We start from the raw sequence: 22,217 nt of genomic DNA, 5'->3' as shown, positions 1-22,217 counted from the left end.
CGCACACACATTTCCCCTTCATTTTTGGAGGGGAAAAAGTGCGTCCTATAGGGCGAAAAATACGGTAATTACACTGCTCTGAGAGGACTTCACACTGTGGGGTGTAAAGCCAGTCTCTCTCCTTTGTATGAAAAGTATCACAAGTAATACAATTGATTCCTTTGGTGTCGGATTATGAATAGAGATGCACCAGGTGCAGTAGAACACAAATGCAAGGGGACACACACAAGCCTAATTCATACTCCCTTGACCAACCATGTATAAAACCTACTTTCCATTCTAGCATGTGTGCTTATGTAGCACCAGTTTCTTCTAAGTTTATTAACATAAGAACATCTAGCTCACTTTCATGCTTCCCACAGTGGGTTTCCCAAAGGCATTTGGATGGTTATGAGCATAGCTTGAAGGTAGTAGACCTTTTCTGCAACAACTGGTCTTCAGCAGCAAACTGCCCTCTGAAACTGGGTTCTGGGTTCACAATTCCTACTGTACATCTTAGCAGAAAAAACAGAGTAAGGAATACAGTACCATGCCCCAGAGCCATTGATATCGCCAGGCATTTGTCTAGTTCCCTTTTCATGCCTTCTAAGCTAGTGGTTATAGCCACATTCTGTGGTAGTGAATTCCAAAACTTAATTATCTTTTTCTATGTCTACTGCTAATTAAATTTGCTGGATGACTCCAAGTTCTATTATTATTATGAGGGAGAAAACTCTAGCCACTTTCTTCACATCATGCATAATTTTATGAACCTACAATGTTTTCCCCACCCACCTTTTCTCTAAACATAAAGAGCCCTAAAAGGCAATAAGGGGGGTTGTAAGCCACATAATCCAACTTCAGTCATAATGTAGGAAATCCAGAGGTAGTTCAACCCCACTAGATAGCAACCAGGTCTCTGCTTGAAGATGCCCAGTGAGGCAGAGCCTACCACTCTCCTGGGCAAAATTGCTCTCTGCATGTGTTTTGTAGGGTAGGTGTCTGAAGGAAGACATCAGTAGTGAGTAGGCTCTTTGTAGATGAGATTCTGCCACATCCATTTACTGTGTATGGGCTACTGCATCCGTGGTGTTGCACTTAAAGCAGAAACTATTTTTATTAACTGCTTAGAATTCACTTTTCCACAAAAGAAGGTGAATCTGAAAGGCTATACAAGCATATTTCCATAATAATATCTGCTAGAACTGGCAGAGCTGATCTCTTTCAACCCAGTCTTTAGAAAATTGGGGGGGGGGGGGCAGACGACAGACTGACAACAATAATGGTACAAATTGGTACAAATATTGGTAACTTTCAGGACAGTATACTGACAACATTAATTAATAAAATACTGTTTCAAAGTCAAACTTCACAAGTGCCAGTATTGTATTGCATTTTCAGAACAGAAAGTAAAATATCCTGTATACAGCCGCACAGACGAGGGACTCAGTCTAACTATTTAATCAAACTATTTAATCAAATGACTTAAAGACCATTTATAGGTCTCATGCAAGTTAGAGATTAACCTGTTAATTCCAAAGCACCATTTAATACTTATTTTTAGATGGCTGTGATTTAAAGTTAATGTGGCCAAAGTGACTCTGTACCAGAAGACTGCACTGAATCTGTAAAACAACAAATCTAACTAATTAACTATTTAACATACAGGACATTTCACTTTCTATTCTGGGGGTGCAGGGACTTGGGAGATATGATTTTGTTCTGTTACTTTTCTTCTGGGCAAAATGGGATTAGATGCTATGTAGGGGGCTGAAATGTAGCCCCTGGGACTCCAGATAGAGAGAAGCCAAAAAAACTGTCGATAATAGGTTTAACGAAGGCAGGCAGACATCTTTGATCCAGGCTGCCTTGTTTGCAGATAGCTGCATAGTATGTAATATGCCCAGACAGACTGGTAAAGTTTCAGCATAGTAAAGAGGCACAATATGGAAAAAGTGAACACAACGAGCTTCCAGACTAGCTATTTACTGAGAATTCAAGTGTATTATGTTCACATAAAATCTGAGGGGGTTGCCTATTTACTAAGTATTCATCCATAAAATGTTGCCTATTTACTAAGTATTCATCTGGATATATTTATGCAGAGATTATATTATTATTTCATTATTTCATTTCATTTCATTTCATTATTTCATTTCATTATTTCATTTCAAAATAACAAAATTTAAAAAGTGACAAACAAAACTATGAAACAGGCATGTAGAATGAGTGGTTTTACATGAGTTAAAATAAGAAAGTCCATGTAAAGACGATCAACTTCATCAGATCATCAAACACAGTTCCAAGATTTGCCAGGCTCTTGAAAATGATGGTAGGTGTCATGAAGGAATGCCAAATCAACAGTCCCTGTTGAAATCTCAAATTATGTGGAAGCTAGATATGACATTGTCAACTAGGGGTTATTATCATGCACTTTCCAGTGGATTTTTCATCATCTTTCTTACTAGACTTTTTGTGGTTAGAAAATAATAATAGCACTAGAAAGTAAAGGGTAAGAACCAAACAGTGTGAATAAACAGGCTGTATGGAACACCCACAATTCCTACTGTCCAAAAGAAAAGAAAAGAAAAGAAAAGAAAAGAAAAGAAAAGAGGAATACAGTGTTTTTTGTCACATTCAGCTATGGTTGAACTGAATAAACCTCATTTGAGTGAGTTGGTGTCTTGATGTCATCTTTAATAAGCATATTCTACTTACGTCATAGATCTGAACTTCCTTTGATATATATGTGAATTAGAATACATTACCTCAGATCCAAAACACTGTAAGTAGAATGGGACTTCTATGCCCTCTTCCCTATTGTAGCCTCTCATGTGTCCCAAGAAGCTGCTCCCAAGAATTGAAAGGCCTTATTTTGGAATGCATAGTATTCTATTAATAAAATTAGTACTTGTCAGGGGTTCAGAAGGAGAGACACAGGAGGGGGAGCAAATGGAGAGTGAGGAGGAGGAGTACGAGGGGGGCGCAGGCAGTGACAGTGGCCAGAGTTATTCCACAAGCCTCTCTAGCGAATCGGAGGACTCACAGAAGGGAGCGCCAGTGGCCAGAGCAAGGGAGATTCCAAGGGAGAAACCTCAAGAGGGAGGGGCCAGCGGGGAGTCCCTGAGCAGCAGCTGGAGATCAGGACCAGCGTCTCCACCAGAGCGCAGTGGGGAGGGGGAGTCCCAGGAGTCGGGACCAGTGTCCTCACCACCAGAGGGAGGAGAGGAGTCAGGTTTGGCAACACCCACATCAGGAAGCGGGGAAACGGTCAGAAGGAAAGTCACCGGCTGGGCGCGCGCGCCAAGTTCAAATGTACAGGAGCGCGGCACAGCGGGGAGCCCGGGAAGGGAGCCAGGTCCTAAAGCCCGCCGGAGGGAGGGGCAAGACTCAGGAGGCTCCGCGTCAGAGGAGTCCAGGAAGGAGGGAACCCCAGAGGGCAGAAGGACCCAACGCAGAAAAGAGCAGCGCAAGAGGTGGAGCCGGGCTAGAATCTTAAACTGGTGTGGGTGGAGCAGTGAGTCAGAGGGGACTTAGCCGGTCTAGCGTTAAGACGTGGGTCTGCGCGCCCAGAGCTTGGAAATGGAAACTAAACTTCAATAAAGACTTTTGTATATAATATCCACTGGGCGTTGGTCCTCTGTGAGCTGGGACCTAGCGGCAGTCCTGACAGTAAGTCCCCTCACCATTTTCACCAATTTTGCAACCTCGTGGAGTGCGGGAAAGCAGCGAGGGGTGAAGATTGGTGCTTCGCGAGCTCACAAAAAACAGGGAAATGACTACCGAAGAGAAGATAGCGAGTTTGCAAAACGCAGTGACGCAGTTGACTGCAGAAATTGCGGCTTCCAGAAAGAAAGAACAGGAAGCAGCTGCTGCCTGCCAGGATCTGCGAACCAGGTTAGAAGTGCTAAGTACACAGAGGCTACCGGCCACCAGACCAGAAGGGATTGGGCTGGGGAACAGAGGAGGGAGCCTGGTATCTCACTTCAATGGGGACCTGCAGGAGTATCCTAACTTCAGAGCAGATGTAATTTATGCACTGCAGCTGCTTGACAAAGACTTTAAAAATGAGGAAGAGAGAGTGGGATTTATTGTTTCGCATTTACGGGGGGAGGCGAAATCGTGGCTGCGCAATCTCTGGAGAGACAAGGATCCAGCCCTCCAAAATGCGGCTGCCTTCATTAAAGTGATGGATGCGTGTTTTTTATCTGAGATTGATGTGGATATCGCTAGGAAGGAGATTCACGGACTAAGACAAGGTAGAGCCACTGTGAGGCAATATCATTCACGTTTTTTCGCATTGGTGAATGTGCTAGCCTGGGAGAAAGAATCGCCTGCCGTCAGAGACCTGTTCTGGGAGGGGTTGAGCGGAGCTGTGAAAGACGAGATCGCAAGGGGGGGAAGACCCCAAACCACCAAGGACGTGGTGGAACGGGCACTCTCCATTGGGGTTCGGTTGGAAGGACGCCCTTGGGGCAAGGAGGAAGGGCATTTGGGACGCACGCCAGCGAGAGGACTGCCTCCCTTCCCCAAGGAGGCGGCGCGCGCTCGATCCATGCCTCCGCTGGGAGGGGGAGAGGAGCCGATGGAGATAGGTGGTGCTAAGGCTCACTCCACAGTCGGAGCCCTAACTCCGGGAGCAGTCAAGATGAAGCCTCCTAGAGGAACCAGGAAGTGCTACATCTGCGACAGTGCTCAGCATATGGCAAAAGAGTGTCCCCAGCGGTTTCACAAGCATACTGCAGCCGCAGCGACAGTAACAGACGCAATTCAGCAGAGGGAGTCGCAGCAGGAAAACTCCACTGTCTGGCTGGAGATGGCGTCTCTGGGGACCAGCCAGACAAGTCAGTGAAGCAATCCCCAGGGATCTTACAGCCCACCGACCCCCTCCCACCCAAACCAGTAGTGCAGCTCACCGCATCCCTTCAGCTCCCCAATGGGCTACTTGTGGAAATTCCCATCACCATAGACTCGGGGAGCAATGCAGACTTTATAGACATGCAGTTCATCCAGCAACATGGCATAGCCCTTCTGCCAGCGGCGGTACCTCTGAAAGTCGTCACAGTGGACGGCAGGGAGCTACTGGGAGGGCAAGTGCTACAGCAGACGCCGCCAATGGTGATGCGCATTGGAAACCACCGTGAGGTCATCAGCTTCAACGTCACCCGCCTGTCAGACATGCCCATAGTGTTGGGAATGAGTTGGCTGGATAGGCACAGCCCGGCATTAGCTTGGTACCAGCGGCAACTGACCTTCGGCTCCTCTTACTGCGCAGAACACTGCATCCTGGCGGACTTGGAAGATGAGGGGCACGAGGATGGACCACAGCTGAACTTGGGCATGTTGCAAGCGGTGCCTAACAAATACAAGGAGTTTTTGGAGGTCTTCTGCGAGAAAGAAGCGGATAAGCTGCCTCCCCACAGACCCTACGACTGCAAGATCGACCTCCTGCCCGGGGCGACGCTCCCGACGGGGAAACTGTACTCCATGTCTGAGGATGAATTGCAAGAGCTCAGGGAGTTCATAGATCACAACCTGAAGCGGGGATTCATCCGGGAGTCCAAGGCGGCAGGAGGCAGTCCCGTGTTCTTTGTAAAGAAGAGGGATACGCCCCAGAAGAGGCTGGTCGTTGATTTCCGCGTCTTGAACCTCAAGACCAAGCCCTCAGCCTTCCCTATGCCCAAGATCGATGACCTGCTGGCGACGGTGAGGAAGGGTCGCATCTTTACCAAGTTGGATCTGCGCGGAGCGTACAATCTCATTCGCGTGCGGGAAGGCGACGAGTGGAAAACGACCATGTTTACGCCGCTGGGCACTTAGGAATACATAGTTATGCCTTTTGGATTAAAAAATGGTTCCCACTGCTTTCAAGCCTTCATGCATCATGTCTTGGCGGGTCTCCTCTACAAGAAGTGCGTCTGCTTCCTGGACGACATCCTGATCTTCTCGGAATCGCCGGAGGCTCACGAGAGAGATGTTAGGGAAGTTCTGCAGAGGCTGCGGGAGCACAGGCTGTACGCCAAGCTGGAGAAGTGCCAGTTCGACAAGACGGAGGTGGATTTCTTGGGCTACAAACTGTCCGACAAGGGACTGGCTATGGACGGTGCCAAGGTACGTGCAGTACTGGATTGGAAGAGCCCACGCAATAGGAAGGAAGTACAGAGGTTTGTCGGTTTTGCCAACTTTTATCGCAAGTTCATCAAGGGTTTCGCCATGCAGACAGCGGCCATCACCGACACCCTCAGTTCCAAGAAGAAGAGGTTCATCTGGACGGAGCAGGCGGAGCAGTCCTTTCAGAAGCTCAAGCAGCTCTTCGCTTCCGAGGAGAACCTACTGCACGTAAATCCCAGCAGGCCCATGAGAGTGGAGACGGACGCCTCAGACAGGGCCGTGGGAGCCGTTCTGTTGCAGCAAGACCACCAGGGGGACTGGAGGCCGTGCGCTTTCTACTCCAGAAAACTCAGCAAAGCGGAGCAGAACTACACCATCTGGGACAGGGAGTTGCTGGCCATACATGCAGCCTTCAAGGCGTGGAGGCACTTCCTCGTCGGAGCCAAGCACACGGTGCAGGTCCGCACAGACCATAAGAACTTGGAGTACTGGCGCACGGCGAGGTTCCTGAACCAGCGACACATCCGCTGGGCGGAGTTCTTTGCAGATTTCGACTTCAGAATTGAGTACATCCCAGGAAACAGCAACGTCTTAGCGGACGCGCTGTCCAGAAAACCGCAGTATCTGGAGGCAGAGGCACCGGCGGCGGCCAAGCACATTTTCACACCACAGGCGTGGGCATGCGCGTCAGCCACGGTGGACCTGGACGCGGTGCGCCGCGCGCTGCAAACGGACTCGTTCGCCCGAGCCAAGTTGGAGGAGGTGTGCAGCGGCAAGGCGAGGGGCGACGAATTCCAAGTGCGCGACGGCCTGCTCCTACGCAAGGGAGTCCTCTACGTACCAGGAGACAGCCTCCGCGTGAAGGTCCTGCAACAACTGCACGACGCGCCCAGCGCGGGGCACTTCGGCAAGGAGAAGACGGTGGACTTAGTAGCCAGAGACTTTTGGTGGCCTAAGATGCGGGGGGATGTCGCGGACTATGTCAATAGGTGCGACACCTGCCAAAGGGCTAAGCCTGTGCACCAGCCGCCGGCGGGCCTGTTGGAACCGCTACAGACACCGTTCGTACCGTGGGAGAGGGTGGCCCTGGACTTTGTCACAGATCTACCCAGCTCGAGGGGCAAGACGGCAGTGCTCGTGGTAGTGGACCTGTTCACCAAGATGGCCCACTTCATTCCGTGCGCGAAGGTGGCCACGGCCGAGCAGACCGCTAAGATGTTTATAGACCACGTGTTCAAGGTGCACGGCCTACCACGGTCTATTTTGTCCGACCGGGGGCGCCAGTTCATCTCCAACTTCTGGCAAAAGCTGATGGGATTCCTGAACGTCAAGGTCAGCCTGGCGTCGGCGAGACACCCGCAAACTAACGGGCAGGCCGAAAGGGTCAACGCCATCATGCAGCAGTACCTGAGATGCTACGCGAACCAGCAGCCATCGACCTGGGTGGACTATCTACCGTTGGCCGAGTTTGCCTACAACAACACGAAGCACGGGTCCACGGGGGTGACACCATTTTTCGCCAACTACGGGAGGCATCCCAGAACCTTCCCGGGTTTGGACACAGTGCGGGAGGGGGAGCCACAGGAAGCAGAGGACGTGGCAGCGGAGTTGCAGGAGATCCATGAGCAGCTCAGGAGGCAGTTAGAGTTGGCAAAACAGGCTTACAAAGTGCAGGCAGATCGGCACAGGAGGGTTGGGGAGGACATCCAGGTGGGAGACTGGGTCTGGTTGGCAGCACAAGCAGTTCCAGCCAGATCGTTAGCCAAGAAAAAACTAGGGCACAAGCAGCTAGGGCCTTACCAAGTAGAGGCGCAGATCAACCCAGTGGCCTTCCGGTTGACACTCCCGGAGGGTTCCAGAATGCACCCGGTCTTTCATAGATCAGTGCTCACGCCCTACAGAGAGCCCCACAGGTTTCAAGCACCGGGGAAGGCGCCAGACCCGCTCAGAGAAGAGCCCAAAAAAGGGGGGTCGCCAAAAGGGGAGCCACTTAATGAAGCCACTGAGATTTTAGACTCAAGGTGGGGGGAGGACGGGATTGAATATCTTCTCGCCACAGAGGACACCCCGGCCAGCGCCAACAGGTGGGTGCCGGATTACGCAGTGGACGAGCAGTTGCTCAAGGAAGAATTCCACACACTTTTCCCGCACAAGCCTATGCCGGCGGGCTTTTTCGAGGATTGTTTGTTCACACCCACACTCTCGGCCAGCACCTTCCGGGGTTTCTCGTCAGCTGAGGACTCGGCTCCGGGAGGCAGCTCCCCGGAGGGATCGCTTTCAGGTTTTGGCACGGGGGGATCTTATTGGTGGGAGGACCAACCCGAAGTGGGCTGGCGCAGAGACATGCCGAAGGGACCCTGGGAGGTGGACCCCCATCAAGCAACAGGGGGAGGAGGGCTCTTGGGTGATTTGGGGTCGAGCTCAGATTTCGAGCACACCGCGCAGGAGATGGAAGAGGAGGAGGTCGTCGTCGACGAGCCCATGGGGGACTTCCCGGACTTATCTCGATGGTTGCAAGCCTCAGGGGACGAGCTGTATCCTGGACTCACCCCTACAACAATGGAGCACCCGGAACCCGCACCGGAAGAGGGGGAGGGGGGAAGGGGGGGCTTCGAGGGGGGGATGGATGTCAGGGGTTCAGAAGGAGAGACACAGGAGGGGGAGCAAATGGAGAGTGAGGAGGAGGAGTACGAGGGGGGCGCAGGCAGTGACAGTGGCCAGAGTTATTCCACAAGCCTCTCTAGCGAATCGGAGGACTCACAGAAGGGAGCGCCGGTGGCCAGAGCAAGGGAGATTCCAAGGGAGAAACCTCAAGAGGGAGGGGCCAGCGGGGAGTCCCTGAGCAGCAGCTGGAGATCAGGACCAGCGTCTCCACCAGAGCGCAGTGGGGAGGGGGAGTCCCAGGAGTCGGGACCAGTGTCCTCACCACCAGAGGGAGGCGAGGAGTCAGGTTTGGCAACACCCACATCAGGAAGCGGGGAAACGGTCAGAAGGAAAGTCACTGGCTGGGCGCGCGCGCCAAGTTCAAATGTACAGGAGCGCGGCACAGCGGGGAGCCCGGGAAGGGAGCCAGGTCCTAAAGCCCGCCGGAGGGAGGGGCAAGACTCAGGAGGCTCCGCGTCAGAGGAGTCCAGGAAGGAGGGAACCCCAGAGGGCAGAAGGACCCAACGCAGGAAAGAGCAGCGCAAGAGGTGGAGCCGGGCTAGAATCTTAAACTGGTGTGGGTGGAGCAGTGAGTCAGAGGGGACTTAGCCGGTCTAGCGTTAAGACGTGGGTCTGCGCGCCCAGAGCTTGGAAATGGAAACTAAACTTCAATAAAGACTTTTGTATATAATATCCACTGGGCGTTGGTCCTCTGTGAGCTGGGACCTAGCGGCAGTCCTGACAGTACTGTTCTAACATTTATTCTTGAAATGAAATAAGCCATCGTGATTTTTTTTCCTCAAGTGAAAAAGACAATGTATTAAAATTCCTTCATTTCAACAAGCAACACAGAGGCTTTAATCACAATTCCAATCTGAGATGGAATTTTAAACATGGCAACTCTTCCTGCTTTAGGTACCACCCCCCTGCTTAAATAGACATCCTTGTGAATAGTTTTTCTTTCCCTGTCTCTCTCCCTGCTGCATTTGTGGTTTAGAGGATAAACATTAATTCAAAGTGAGTATTTATTTAGCAACTGAGATGTGTCCAATGCTGGAAACTTGTACGTGGTCCCAGCTGTTCCATAGTAACTCCACCCACACAGACAAGCTAAGCAGGACAGTACATAAAAGGTTTCTGTCCACCCTGAAAATTTCCTCTAACAGTGGCATGAGCAAAGGACAGGGTCTAACAAGATTCAACACCACACTCTCCTTCAGCTGCCACCACGTGCAACCTCTATGTTATGTGCAACTCATGCCTAAGAGTAGATTAGGCAATATAACATAAAGGACACATTCACAGGATAGTGTATCACACTTATGTTCACAACAAATAATTCCTGTACTTTGGAAGAGCAGCATTCATGCTAATTTTGTATCTTTGTACCAAGATGATCTCTCACTGCCCACCTCCTGCCTTTGGTACTTCACTCACATTTTACCCCCTTTCTCCTTGTCCATCTCTACCAGATCTGAAAAAGTCAGGTCAGGCAAATCATTACAAACCTATGAAGAGTCAGCATAAGTAAAGAGGTCTTCAACTCCCTATGCACTTGGCAAAAATATTATGAGGTTAAGCTTTTTTTTTTGGGGGGGGGGTAATATCTACATTGTACAGAAGCAGTGGAGGCAAGGAATGTTCTGGCATGAAAGACTGAAGCCTTTAGTTTTCTATTTTGAAGGGTACAGTGTAAGTAAAAATAAAACAAAAAATAAAAAGTGTCAGCAGGAGGACACACTGCATTTTCACTTTTCTTATATCAGAACTGATGAAAAGCCAAGTTGAAAATGACCTGAGCAAAGGTTCATCAAGGCTTAGCACTCCCCCTGGTGGCAAACAGCTGAATGTAACACAGCAGAGAAATAGTTCTGAAAATGAGGCCATTACAGGAGTTAATGTTACATGTGTAAAGGGCTCTTGCAATAAGAGTTACACACATACCATTTGTTAACTTCTGTAATAGCCTCATGCATTCCCTGCTACAGCTTTCCCTGTATACTTTCAGTTTAGCTCATGACAACTTGCTACTTTTGAATTTGTGAGCTGACTGAATGAAAGCCAATGTTTTGCATCACCTCAAATCTTTGCTAAAATGAGTATTCACAGCACATGCAAGTTGCCACAACTCGCTACTTTAGTATCCAAGTACCTGTCAACCAGCACAGTCATCTCACATGTTGTACCTGTGCATGGAGCTACATAATGTGCAATTCACAAGAGTGCTACACATTCCTAGGGAAGCAGTGCTACCATATTCACAATCTGAAAAGTCTATGTTGTACTTTTATTCTATATTACATACTTGCTTTTTAAAGGAAAGGCAGGATATAAATGTTTTAACAAATAGGCGTAACACACAAATCAGATGTGATTTGTGTGATGCACACAAGCATAGCCCGAGCACAGTCCATTATCCTACTTTCAGATTACAGACTAGTGGACCCCTACTCGCAGTCTTTCATCCCATTCCCTACATAGGAACAAATCAGATTCTGTTTCTAGATTCCTAGAAATAGTTAGTCAATAAGTGATGGCTGCTTATTATGCTATGCACAAAAGAAGGGATTGAACACAAAAAGGGATTATGCAGTAGCTGGGGTGTGTGTGTGAGAAAGAGTGTATTTATATATACGCAAAAGTGTTAAGGCATTTCACATCAAAGACAATTTCTGCTTTCAGCTAGAAGCTACGTTCCTGCTGTCACTAACAGTTTATAACATGGGAAACATCAGCTTTATGGCTTACAAGTGAGCTTTCAGCAGTGCAGATGAGCCACTAGAAGGCTGCATACCACTGTGGATAGGCTGAAAACTTTAAAAGCAACAGTTCTGACAACTCATTTTAATCCAATGGATTTAATTGTGACATTAGAAGCAGAATAGAATCTGTGAAAAATATATACTAGTACAGCAATAGAGATCTAAGGAGATCTATCAAGGAACTGAACTCATGCATTAGGTGATATTTAGGCTGCAGTTACTGAACAAGCTTTAACTTCCAATAATAAGGGTCACTAATCACAGTGATTTACCTTGCTGATGTGCTTGCTTTCTCTACTGTGGACATTAGCTTTGCGAATGCATCAGTCACTTTACTGGTGGAGTTGGAGGTTTCCAGCTTGGAAGTTGTCAACTCATACAGTTCTGGATCCACACCTTATAGCATAAAATTATAATCAGTGATAGATGGAAACAAGTGTCACATGTTCAATTGCAATTTAGGATACTGTATTTCCATCTTCTGTAAACATCTGAGCTACTTAAATGTCTAATATGTGATTGAGATACAACTTGCTAATTTTCATCATGCACTACTCAGAGAATTGGAGTTGCGGATAAAACTGGCATAAAAGATATCAGCCAGGAGCGAAAAGCAAATTTGAATAATCATTTTCTTCTTATACCAAAATCCTCCAAGGATTTACATTATTATTTAGAACATTATTTCATTGCTACACATTGATTCTTTAACTTCCATTTCCATTCCACTGTCTCTGTAGAACATACAAGTAGAGAGTATTTGAAGTCCTCATGCAATTTTTTTCCTCTTCACTAAAGTATAAACAATTTCTCAACCTTCTTATTTGTTCCTCACCTTTTATTTGGACACAATTATGGAAAGAGTGGATTTCAGGATTCAATGAAATATCTCAAAGCAAGCTTCTAGAAATATGTAATATAATTGGACAAACTGATGGAATTCAGTTTAATTATTTTTTAAAAAAAGCTGAGACACCTAGGAGTTCAAAATGGCAAAAATGGCAAGATATCCATTTTTAAAAAATCATTTTGATGAGGACTCCAAGATATATCACAACAAAACTTTCATCAGAAATTATTCATATGAAGGTTAAAGGGTGACACTATCTGTTACGTAGAATGATCAAGTAGAGAATCCTTCGGTTAAGGCAAAGGTGGAGCAGCACTTGCGTCTCATATCCACTTCAACCTTGCGATCAATTCAACTGAAACAGTCCCATGTTCAAATCTCAAATTAAAATACAGAATACATTTGAAATACTGTCAGATGTTTACAGAACCCTTAAATACAACAGGCCCAGGCCTTCTGAAGAGTTACATACAGAAATAATAACATTACAAGAAACAAAGCTTCTGAAATCCCATTAAGGTATGCCACTGAATAAAGCTGTCAGTATTTAAGATTTTAAAAATCACAACTGAATTTTCCAATATCTAAGAAGTATTTGTAACATGTTGCAGCACTTTGTGTTTTCAAGCCACTTGTCAACTACACTCATTAGGTGAAATTTATTACCTTAGCATATGATTATTATAACTGCTACCACTACATGTTCTGATACTGCAATCATTTCAATAAAGTGCATAAAAAAATGGTGCCATAGATCAATATTATCTAAAAGTGTCTACTAATACCCATAAATAATATATACCTATATTTTAAATGCATATATTTTAAAAAATATATACCGCCTTTCACCAAAATGATTAAAAGGCAGCTAACAAAAGAAAAGGATTTTCAAAGAAAATGCGTTTATTTATAAAAACCTTAATGAGATTGAGGAAATTTAGGCAACCAAGTTTAGATCAAGCGCCTAGCTTAGGCAAAACACACACACACCACACAAAATTACATACATAACCCACACAGAGAGCTGCAGGCTAGAAGCAAATGACTTTCCAAGAAACAAGCCAGAAATCCTACAAGCAACGATGACATCTGCGAATTTGTTGACAATATTCTAATGAAAACCCAAAATAAATGATAAGGTGCCTTCTTTATAATCACTTCAAATGAATGTATCAGAAGTAGTCAAACTGTATTTTACTAGATGCCAAAAAATGTCTACTAATAATCATCAATACTGTGGAATGCATAGATGGATTTAAAAGTAGTGTGTGAAGTTTTATATCAAACTACCATACAAAACTCAAGAAGTTTCTGTACTTTTGACTTCCAGAAAATATGATCAAGTAGTTCTGAAACATAAACACTAGAAGTGAAAAATTAATCATGACAATGACGTATAAGAACTCTCAAACACACACACAAAAATCAAGGACGTGATTTTTCCACCCATGAAAAAAATATCTACAGATCATAATGGAGTCCTGTTCTCCCCATCCCTTAAGTGCATGGGCAAAATTCTGCTCTATCAAGAAACATAAACTCCAAGCAGAGGACTGTACAAGGGTATGGGAAATGTGTTCACATCTTCTGTTCCAGAATAACTAACTTGTGGTCCTCCAGATGTTGTTGAACTATGACTCTCATCATCCCTGGTCATTGGTGATGCAGGCTGGGAGTGATAGGAGTTGAAAGAACCACAACATCAGGAGGAACACAGGTTCCCCCACCTTTGTTCAATACTCCTGCGGCTGCAGGATTTAATAGATGCCACTCCTTTAGTAACCACATCTCTTTGCATTCTGATTTCCCAACAGATTAATAATTCAAGGTAAAGTGAGAAACAGCTTTATCTTTCAAGAGAATTAAACTGAAGCAGACTGTTCTGTAAAAAGATATGCTGTAACTAATCAGACTTTTCTTCTAAATTTGCAGTTTTTTCAACTCAACGATTAAAACATTTAAGGCATTAAGTGTCATGCAGAACTACAATACATTTATATTGCCTTAAATGACAACAGCAAAGCTTATCTATAAAATAGCTAGGTGTAAGCTCTTGTTTGTAAACTTCATTACTGCAAGAAGAAATTGCAGCCATCTACTGGTTATCTTCAGAAGATGTTAAGTACTAAGATTAATGAGACCCATAAGCAAGTGCATTAATCATAGTCTTAAGATTTTTTTCAACTGAGCAACATTCTCAGGAATACTAGGATTTTATTCCAACTGCATTTTCAAGTGGGATACATCAAGATTTTAGCCCACAATTAAAATTGTTTTAAGCATTTCAAGTTCTTAAATTTCTTAAAATCCATTCTTTGCTTAACATTCTAGAGTACCAACCAAATAGTATTAACTAACTACTGGAGGCAAATGATAGAAGGGAGAACTAATGAAGGCGGGCATCTTAAAGAGAAAAATGGAGCATAGACATTCTTCTTGTTTGTAGGAAAGTCACATAATGCGGCTCATGCTTTTAGTAAGAATGTTAAGAGATTAAATTTGCAGTGTAGCACTCTGCTGACCTGGGATGGTGGTGGTGGTGCTAGAGCTACTGTCATCCACGGGCCCAAAGAAATCAAGGTTCAGAAGAGTGGAACCTCCACTAGCTTGAAATTCAGTGACCGTGTTGGTAGGCAGCCATATAGAAGGTAAGCCAAGGGAGTGATTTATGTGTAAAAAGGGGGTAAGACACACACTTGAACATGCCAGTTATAATTAGTACTCATTACATAGTTTTGTTTTATAAAAAAAAAGAATTCACATAATAGTGCTTACAATATTAGTTTGTAGGTTCTAAAGATGTTAACAAGTCAGTGTACATTCTAATGTACAAATGCAGCAAGGAATTCAACACTAATAACTTAAAAAGTAGCCAACATTGTTTAGAAAAATGGACAGAACCAGAGATCCAGATTAAAGGGATTAATTAAAGGGAAACATTTTTTAAAATTCCAAACTATTCATCTAATTCAAAATCATTTATGTTCTCTACATAATTTAAAGAGACTGACAAATTGTAACTATAGCTTAAAGTAGCAGATTGTCAGTAGGTTAGCAAAACAAAATATGAATATCTGTAACAATGGTTCTCATTACATCCAGCTCCTTCGTGGCAAACTACATTGTTCCCCTTTAATACTGAAACAGAAAAATCAGATATACATATTTTAAAGAAATTGTTAAAAGAAAGCAAGATGAATTGACTGCAGTAATAGGACACCAGACAACAGCAAGATAGTCCATCCAGGCTTTCCTTCAGCACTCTGATATGGACCAAAATGTGGTCACATCTTTAAACATCGTATAGCAGTGTTTTTAGGTCTCTGGTATGGCCAGTAATTATGACAAGTTCAACAGCATTATTAACAAATGGCTAAGAAACTATGTCACTATCTACTAGCCCTAGTTTAAATTTAGAGGCCTTTAGATTTTGAAGCTTTGATAAAATATATGCACATTTTAAAACTAAAAATTTAAAAACTGTTCCTTTTGCAAACAGGTTATGTTAAAAACTGTGCTTGAAAGCAAGCCCAATTACCCACTTGACTATGCCATTTCAAACTTTACAAAAGTCTAAACAGGCAAGTGTTTGTTGAGGTGATAGCTATAAAGTAAACAAAAATTATTTAACTATTCCATTCTTAGAACATGTAATGTGGTTGCGTGTATGCAACACCAATTCAGCAAAATGGTGTATTACCTTGTTCTTAAACACTACAGACTGCTTTAAATAGTGCATAACTAAACAGAAAGCCTGAATTTCCAAAGTTAAGAAATTGTGTATGTGTGTATATATCTATCTGTGTTTTTGTGTGTGTGAGAGTATATATATATATATACACACACATACACACAAAAAAACCCCCCACAGATATATATATAAAATAAATCAGCAGAGAGATGTTTGTCTGAACTTTGTAGGTTTCTTAACTCTAGCTCTTGTGCTAGAGGCTCTACGGAGAGACGTACCATCTAAAGGGTTAGTAAGGCCACTGCTACTCCAGTCAAACTGGACAGGTGGTAGAGATTCCTAGAGTTGAAAAGTCAGAAATCAAATTTTACAGTCAGGTCATAGCATAACAAAACGTGTCGCATGAAGTTCTTTTGCATGCAAGCAAAAAAGCAACAATTGAAAAGCCAAAGGACAATGAGCCAGAGGTAATAACTAAACTAAAGTAACTGAAGTCATAAAAACAGTGTTTCTTGTAACCTAAGAATAACTATGGTTTACAGATTGTTCCTAGACTGCCTGGTCTGGAAATTTTCATGGGGAGTTGCAAATATTGCCAAAATACAATGAAACAGGCCATTATATTATGCCAGCATTGCAGAGCTATCACTCTGGCAGGTAACACTGGCAGGAATGCTTAAGATCAGGGCAGCAGAAACAGAACCAGCCTCATCTGTAACCAGTGTTTTTTTTTTCCTAGAAAAAGAAGTGCAGGAACTCCTCATTTTTTTGACGGACAACCCTAAGTTGATGAGGTTTTTTTTAGGGGGAGAAGAAAGCTTGGGGGGGGCAGCGCTGTGGATGTGTTACAATGTTACCTCTGATGCGACCCCATGGCCTCCAACACAAAGCCACAAGCACCATGCAGCTGAAGCCTCCGACACGCAGCTCTGGGTGCCGTGCCTCTATACAGTTACCAGCATGCTACAAAGAGGTGCTGGAACTCAGTTCTAGTGAGTTCCATCTGAAAACCCCTCTGCCTATAACAGCATAATCAGTTTTGCAGCTTTGAAAACCCTTAAAGTCACTTACAACGCAACTTAACTGTTATATGCAACTTCAGACGGGTAAAACTGGCTCAGTGGGATCCTCTTTAAATAATCATTTAATCTTAAAATAATTGTTAAGTTATTAATAACTAAAAGTATTATTTGGTTGCACATCAATGGGCAAACCTAAACCAACAGGCATATATAATCAACAGACACGTATACTAAATCTATTGGTTTAGGGACTGAAGTGTGGAAGCTGTGGCAAGAATGGGGGGGGGGCCCTGTCTGAAGGTACTTCTTATCCGATTTCTCTACGCAAAAGGAGAGCCATAAGCAGGTTTATACTTAAATCTTTTTTTAAAAAGGGAAAAACTCTTATTGGAATTTCTTTCTGAAGTGATATCTTTGAATCCTAATAAAGTGACAATTTTCATAATTTTTATCTGCAGTTTTCATTATTATCTACAAGAATAAGCCTTCTAGTTATTACCATAAACAGGCTTGCCTCTCTTTATTTTCTGCTGCCCCTCTACTTTTTGCTACCTCTACTTTTATACATTCATAGTGAACTGCAGAATCACCTTTTTTTGAACAGGCATCAAAGCAAGGTCAGATCAAAGTGTGCCAACAGATTGTTTCATTACATCTCTTGTTGCTGCTCATAATGATTACAGCATAGAGAACAATCTAAATAATGCAAATGCAATGGACAAAAGCGCAGCTGAGGAGATTTACCGACCATTCTACACAAATTTTCAATTATGATAGGAGAGATTCTAAGACTTGCATGTGAAGTTGTTCTAAAGCTTACTTTTATAAAACACTAGAGCTCTAACTTACCAAAGGGCTAGCCACTGAAATACACACACAGAAATCACGAAGAGATTTCCCAACCTGCTATTATGGATGTCCTCTGCTGAGAGGCACACAGTCTATTCACCCCATTCATCTAATCTGTTCAGCGATCTACACATCTCCTGAAACATTTGGTGACAACTAGAAGAATTTATGTGCCAGTGCTAGATATTCTGAACATATCCAAAACTAGCAAGAAAACACATACATCATGCAGAATTTCAACACAATGCTTTGGATCAGGTAGGGTGAGTCAAGCAGTTTGTTATGTAGATCTAATTCTAGTTATCAGACTTTTAAAAAATATATGTTAATGTTTCATGGCAAAAATTATTGTTGTAATACAGTGGTGCCTCGCAAGACGAAATTAATTCGTTCCGCAAGTCTTTTCGTCTTGCGAGTTTTTCGTCTTGCGAAGCACGGTTTCCCATAGGAATGCATTAAAAATCAATTAATGCGTTCCTATGGAAACCGCCTTCAGACCAGGTCCGGGGACAGTCTGTCCCCCGACCTCTTCTGAAGGCCGGTGGGGGGCGAAAGTCTTTGCTCCCCCCCCCGTCTGCCTTCCTGGGACAGCGGAGACTTCTCCGCTGTCCCGGGGCGGTCTTAAAATGTTGGCGGGCAGCAGCGCAGCCTTCGCTGCCGTCCCCCAGCATTTTAAAAGCCCCCGGGACAGCGGAGACTTCCCGGGGCGATTTTAAAATGCTGGCGGGCAGCAGCGCTGCCGCCCGCCAGCATTTTAAGATCACCCCAGACAGCGGAGAAGTCCTCCGCTGTCCCGGGGTTTTTAAAATGCTGGTGGGCGGCAGCGAAGGCTTCGCGGGCAGCAGCGCTGCCGCCCGCCAGCATTTTAAGATCACCCCAGACAGCGGAGACTTCTCCGCTCCCAGGGCGATTTTAAAATGCTGGCGGGCGGCAGCGAAGCCTTCGCTGCCGCCCACCAGCATTTTAAAAACCCCGGGACAGCAGAGGACTTCTCCGCTGTCTGGGGTGATCTTAAAATGCTGGCGGGCGGCAGCGCTGCTGCCCGCCAGCATTTTAAAATCGCCCCGGGACAGCGGAGGAATTATCCGCTGTCCCGGGGCGATTTAAAGGCCCCCGGGAAGGCAGGCAGGGGGGACAAAGACTTTCGCCCCCCACCGGCCTTCAGAAGAGGTCCTGGACCTCTTCTGAAGGCGGGCGGGGGGCAAAAGTCTTTGTCCCCCCTGCCTGCCTTCCCGGGAGAGCGGAGAAACGCAGCGCTGCGTTTCTCCGCTCTCCCGGAAGGCAGGCGGGGGGAGCAAAGACTTTTGCCCCCTGCCCGCCTTCAGAAGAGGTCCAGGACCTCTTCTGAAGGCCGGTGGGGGGCGAAAGTCTTTACTCCCCCCCCCGCCGCCTGCCTTCAAAAGCCGTCCGGGAAAGCGGAGAAACACGCTGTGTTTCTCCGCTCTCCCGGGAAGGCAGGCAGGGGGGAGCAAAGACTTTCACCCCCCGCCCGCCTTCAGAAGAGGTCCTGGACCTCTTCTGAAGGCCGGCGGGGGAGCAAAAGTCTTTGCTCCCCCCGCCTGCCTTCAAAAGCCGTCCAGGATAGCGGGAAGCGCTTCCCTGCTATCCCGGACTGCTTTTAAAATGCTGGCGGTGGGGAGCAAAGCCTTTCGGCCCCCGCCGGCCTTCCTGGACCTCTTCTGAAGGCCGGAGGGGGGGGGAAAGGCTTTGCTCCCCACCGCTAGCATTTAAAAGAGGTCCCCGGAGATTTCCCTATGGGCTTTCTTCTTGCGAAGCAAGCCCATAGGGAAATTCGTTTTGCGAAGCGCCTCCAAAACGGAAAACCCTTTCGTCTAGCGGGTTTTTCGTCTTGCGAGGCCTTCGTCTTGCGGGGCACCACTGTATTTGTTCCAAATGGGAATGGAATTAAAAATAGCAATATTTTATCAGAACTACCTCTAGAGCAGACCTGCACAACTTGGCAGTAGGTATGGGCCAAAATAAAAGTATTTTTTCTCATCATTGTTGGTACTTTTCTTGCTTTCTCTGCCTTCTCTCTCTCTCTCTCTCTCTCTCTCTCTCTCTCTCTCTCTACCTCTCCCCCTCCCTTTTTGTTCTTGGTGCCCCTACTGTCTACTTGGACTTCTTGTTGTTTCTTGGAGGGGGGGCAACCTCAACTGCGGAGGGGAGGTGGGAATCTGCCAGCGGGTTGGTTTAGTGGCCCGCAGGTTTTCCTTCTTTGTGGCTCAATGTCTCAGTGCCCCCCTCTTTGGCATGGCCACCATGGCATTCACAGCTTCCAGTGGTGGGTCCTTTGGGTGCCATGTTTCTCCCCCACCCTGCTGATCTGTCAGGGTGCTAAAGGAGGGTCCGTGGAAGGCTCAGCTGGAGGCAGAAGGAAGCTCCCTTTGGGGAGCACTGCTGCCGTTTCCCAGGGGATGACCTCAGTTGCGTAGGGAGTTTTTCTGTTGGCTAGCACATGGCAGCATCTAGGGCTTTTCTCTCAGCAGCCTTCCCTCCAAGTTTCCCCCCTTCCTTCCTTCCTTCCTCATTGGGGCTCAGGAAAGATTCACGAGGAGGGCAGGTGTTGTGCAGCAAGGGGGCTTTTCTAGGTCCTGTTTCAGACTTGAAGGTTGCTTTGGATGAGAAAGCGTGAGGTGCGTGAGGCACAGCTGCCTCCGCCTCAAGGGGAGAGAGCGAGCTGCCTGCAATGAGAGAGGGGTAGGGTGGGCAACAGGGAGGCTGGGCAAGATGAGTGCTCAGCTCCCCATCAGGGCCAAGCGGGCATGGACAAAGCATTTTTCACAAGCTGCACAAAATCCTTTGGAAGGTTGCAAGTGACCCATGTACGCTGTGCAGGCCTGCTCTAGAGGCATGTTCTGCAAAATTCAGTAGTTTGCATACTCCTATAGAAAGAAGCAAGTCTGGTCATCCTACTGTTTGGATACCCTTTTTTGGTTTTAAACACAAGAGATGTAAACTGACAAAATAAGTGGTATCAATTATCCTTTTTGGTTATGTTCAAAATTTCAATTAAAGTAGATTATAGATCACTTCCTCCAATCACTTGTTCTTTTTCCAATCATCTAGAATTTAACAGGACTAGGAAAGATAATCTATATCTAAATGCAGGAGAGGGAAAAACAATCAAGGATAGAAAGTGTTATTTTTTAAAACTCTGGCACGTCTTTCAAATGCACAAGAGGGTTAAAACCAATAGGGAAAGGATTAAAATCTTTGCATGTGATTTCTATAAGTATCACAACAGCCTTAAAACTGAAAAGGGCAAATTCATAAGAGGAGGTATAGGAAAATAACCATTTTAATCTACTGGAAGCTGTTATTTAGGTATATTGTATGGTCAGGACAGCTCATTCGCTATAGATTATTAGAAAGTGTTGAGGCAGAAGAACTCACTACAGCCTTTTGCAGGTGTGAGCCTCCTCTCTGTTGGCAGTCAGCCAGAGATCTAGCTATGAGACTCTTCAGGCATGAGGGCAAGACCTCAAGGCAGGGTGGAGTGGGGACGTTGGTGCACTATACAAGTTGTCAAGAGAAGCAACAGTCTGCCCACCCCAAACTAATGAGCTCTGAACAGGCATATGCCCAGAGCCATTGATGGTGGCATCAATGCCACAAAACATTATTATTTTTTACCTGGAACTGATCAGTTGTACATATATTCATCTCTGGTGATGCAAGTGGAGTCTGTCCTATGGAAGCTATTTTCTCTGCAGCAGATATTGGTTTCAGGGGTTCCTTTGTAGGCTCTAACATACCCTAGAAATTAAGACATCACAGAATCTGCTCAAATACCACCCTTTAGGAAAAACAAAAATTAGTCAAACCCAAAAGAAACAAACAATTATTCTTCCAACGATAATGCTGGATTCACTTTTGTATATTCCCCTGATTGACTACTTAGCATTATTATTTAAAGTTTACTTTTATAATTCACGTTAAAGAAATGACAAAAAGCCACTCTTAATTTGTTTTAGGGACAAAATACTGCGGTATAGAACTTTTTGATTTTCTAACCAAATTAACTGTATTACAGAACTATTTTGATTTTATTGTAGTTCAGAACTACTTGATCTTCAAACCAAGAGAAAACACTGGGGTGCCGTACAATGATTTTATAAATTTGTTAGCATCAGTACAAACTTTATTTTGGTCACAGACCAGCATAAGATAAAACAAACAGATAAACTGAACACATAAGACTTAAAACAGATAAGAGCTAAAAACTAATAATTAAAAGATGATTATACCATACATAACTTAAAAAGATAAAAAAGGACAAATGGTTGAAAGCGACTATAAGGGAGGGA

General features: G+C 45.2%; 1 protein-coding gene across 3 annotated transcripts in view; it reads right to left on the bottom strand.

Moving 5' to 3' along the window:
- Window positions 1-22,217, bottom strand: part of AFTPH (aftiphilin) — a 48,512-nt gene that overhangs the window by 4,346 nt on the left and 21,949 nt on the right. Inside the window, exons 6-9 of one of the 3 annotated variants that reach the window (XM_083730213.1) lie at window positions 21,544-21,666; window positions 16,315-16,375; window positions 14,868-14,951; window positions 11,768-11,891 (exon numbers count right to left, since the gene is read on the bottom strand). In XM_083730213.1, the coding sequence (XP_083586339.1) occupies window positions 11,768-11,891; window positions 14,868-14,951; window positions 16,315-16,375; window positions 21,544-21,666 (392 nt within the window). The remainder of the gene's footprint in view (window positions 1-11,767; window positions 11,892-14,867; window positions 14,952-16,314; window positions 16,376-21,543; window positions 21,667-22,217) is intronic. The other 2 variants (XM_083730214.1, XR_014561913.1) reach the window with 2 other exon arrangements.

Source organism: Podarcis gaigeae (assembly GCF_964106915.1).
Source record: "Podarcis gaigeae genome assembly, chromosome: 3".
Taxonomy (NCBI): Eukaryota; Metazoa; Chordata; class Lepidosauria; order Squamata; family Lacertidae; genus Podarcis; species Podarcis gaigeae.
The sequence above is the reverse complement of the archived record's forward strand: the minus strand, read 5'-3'. Positions and strand labels throughout refer to the sequence as shown.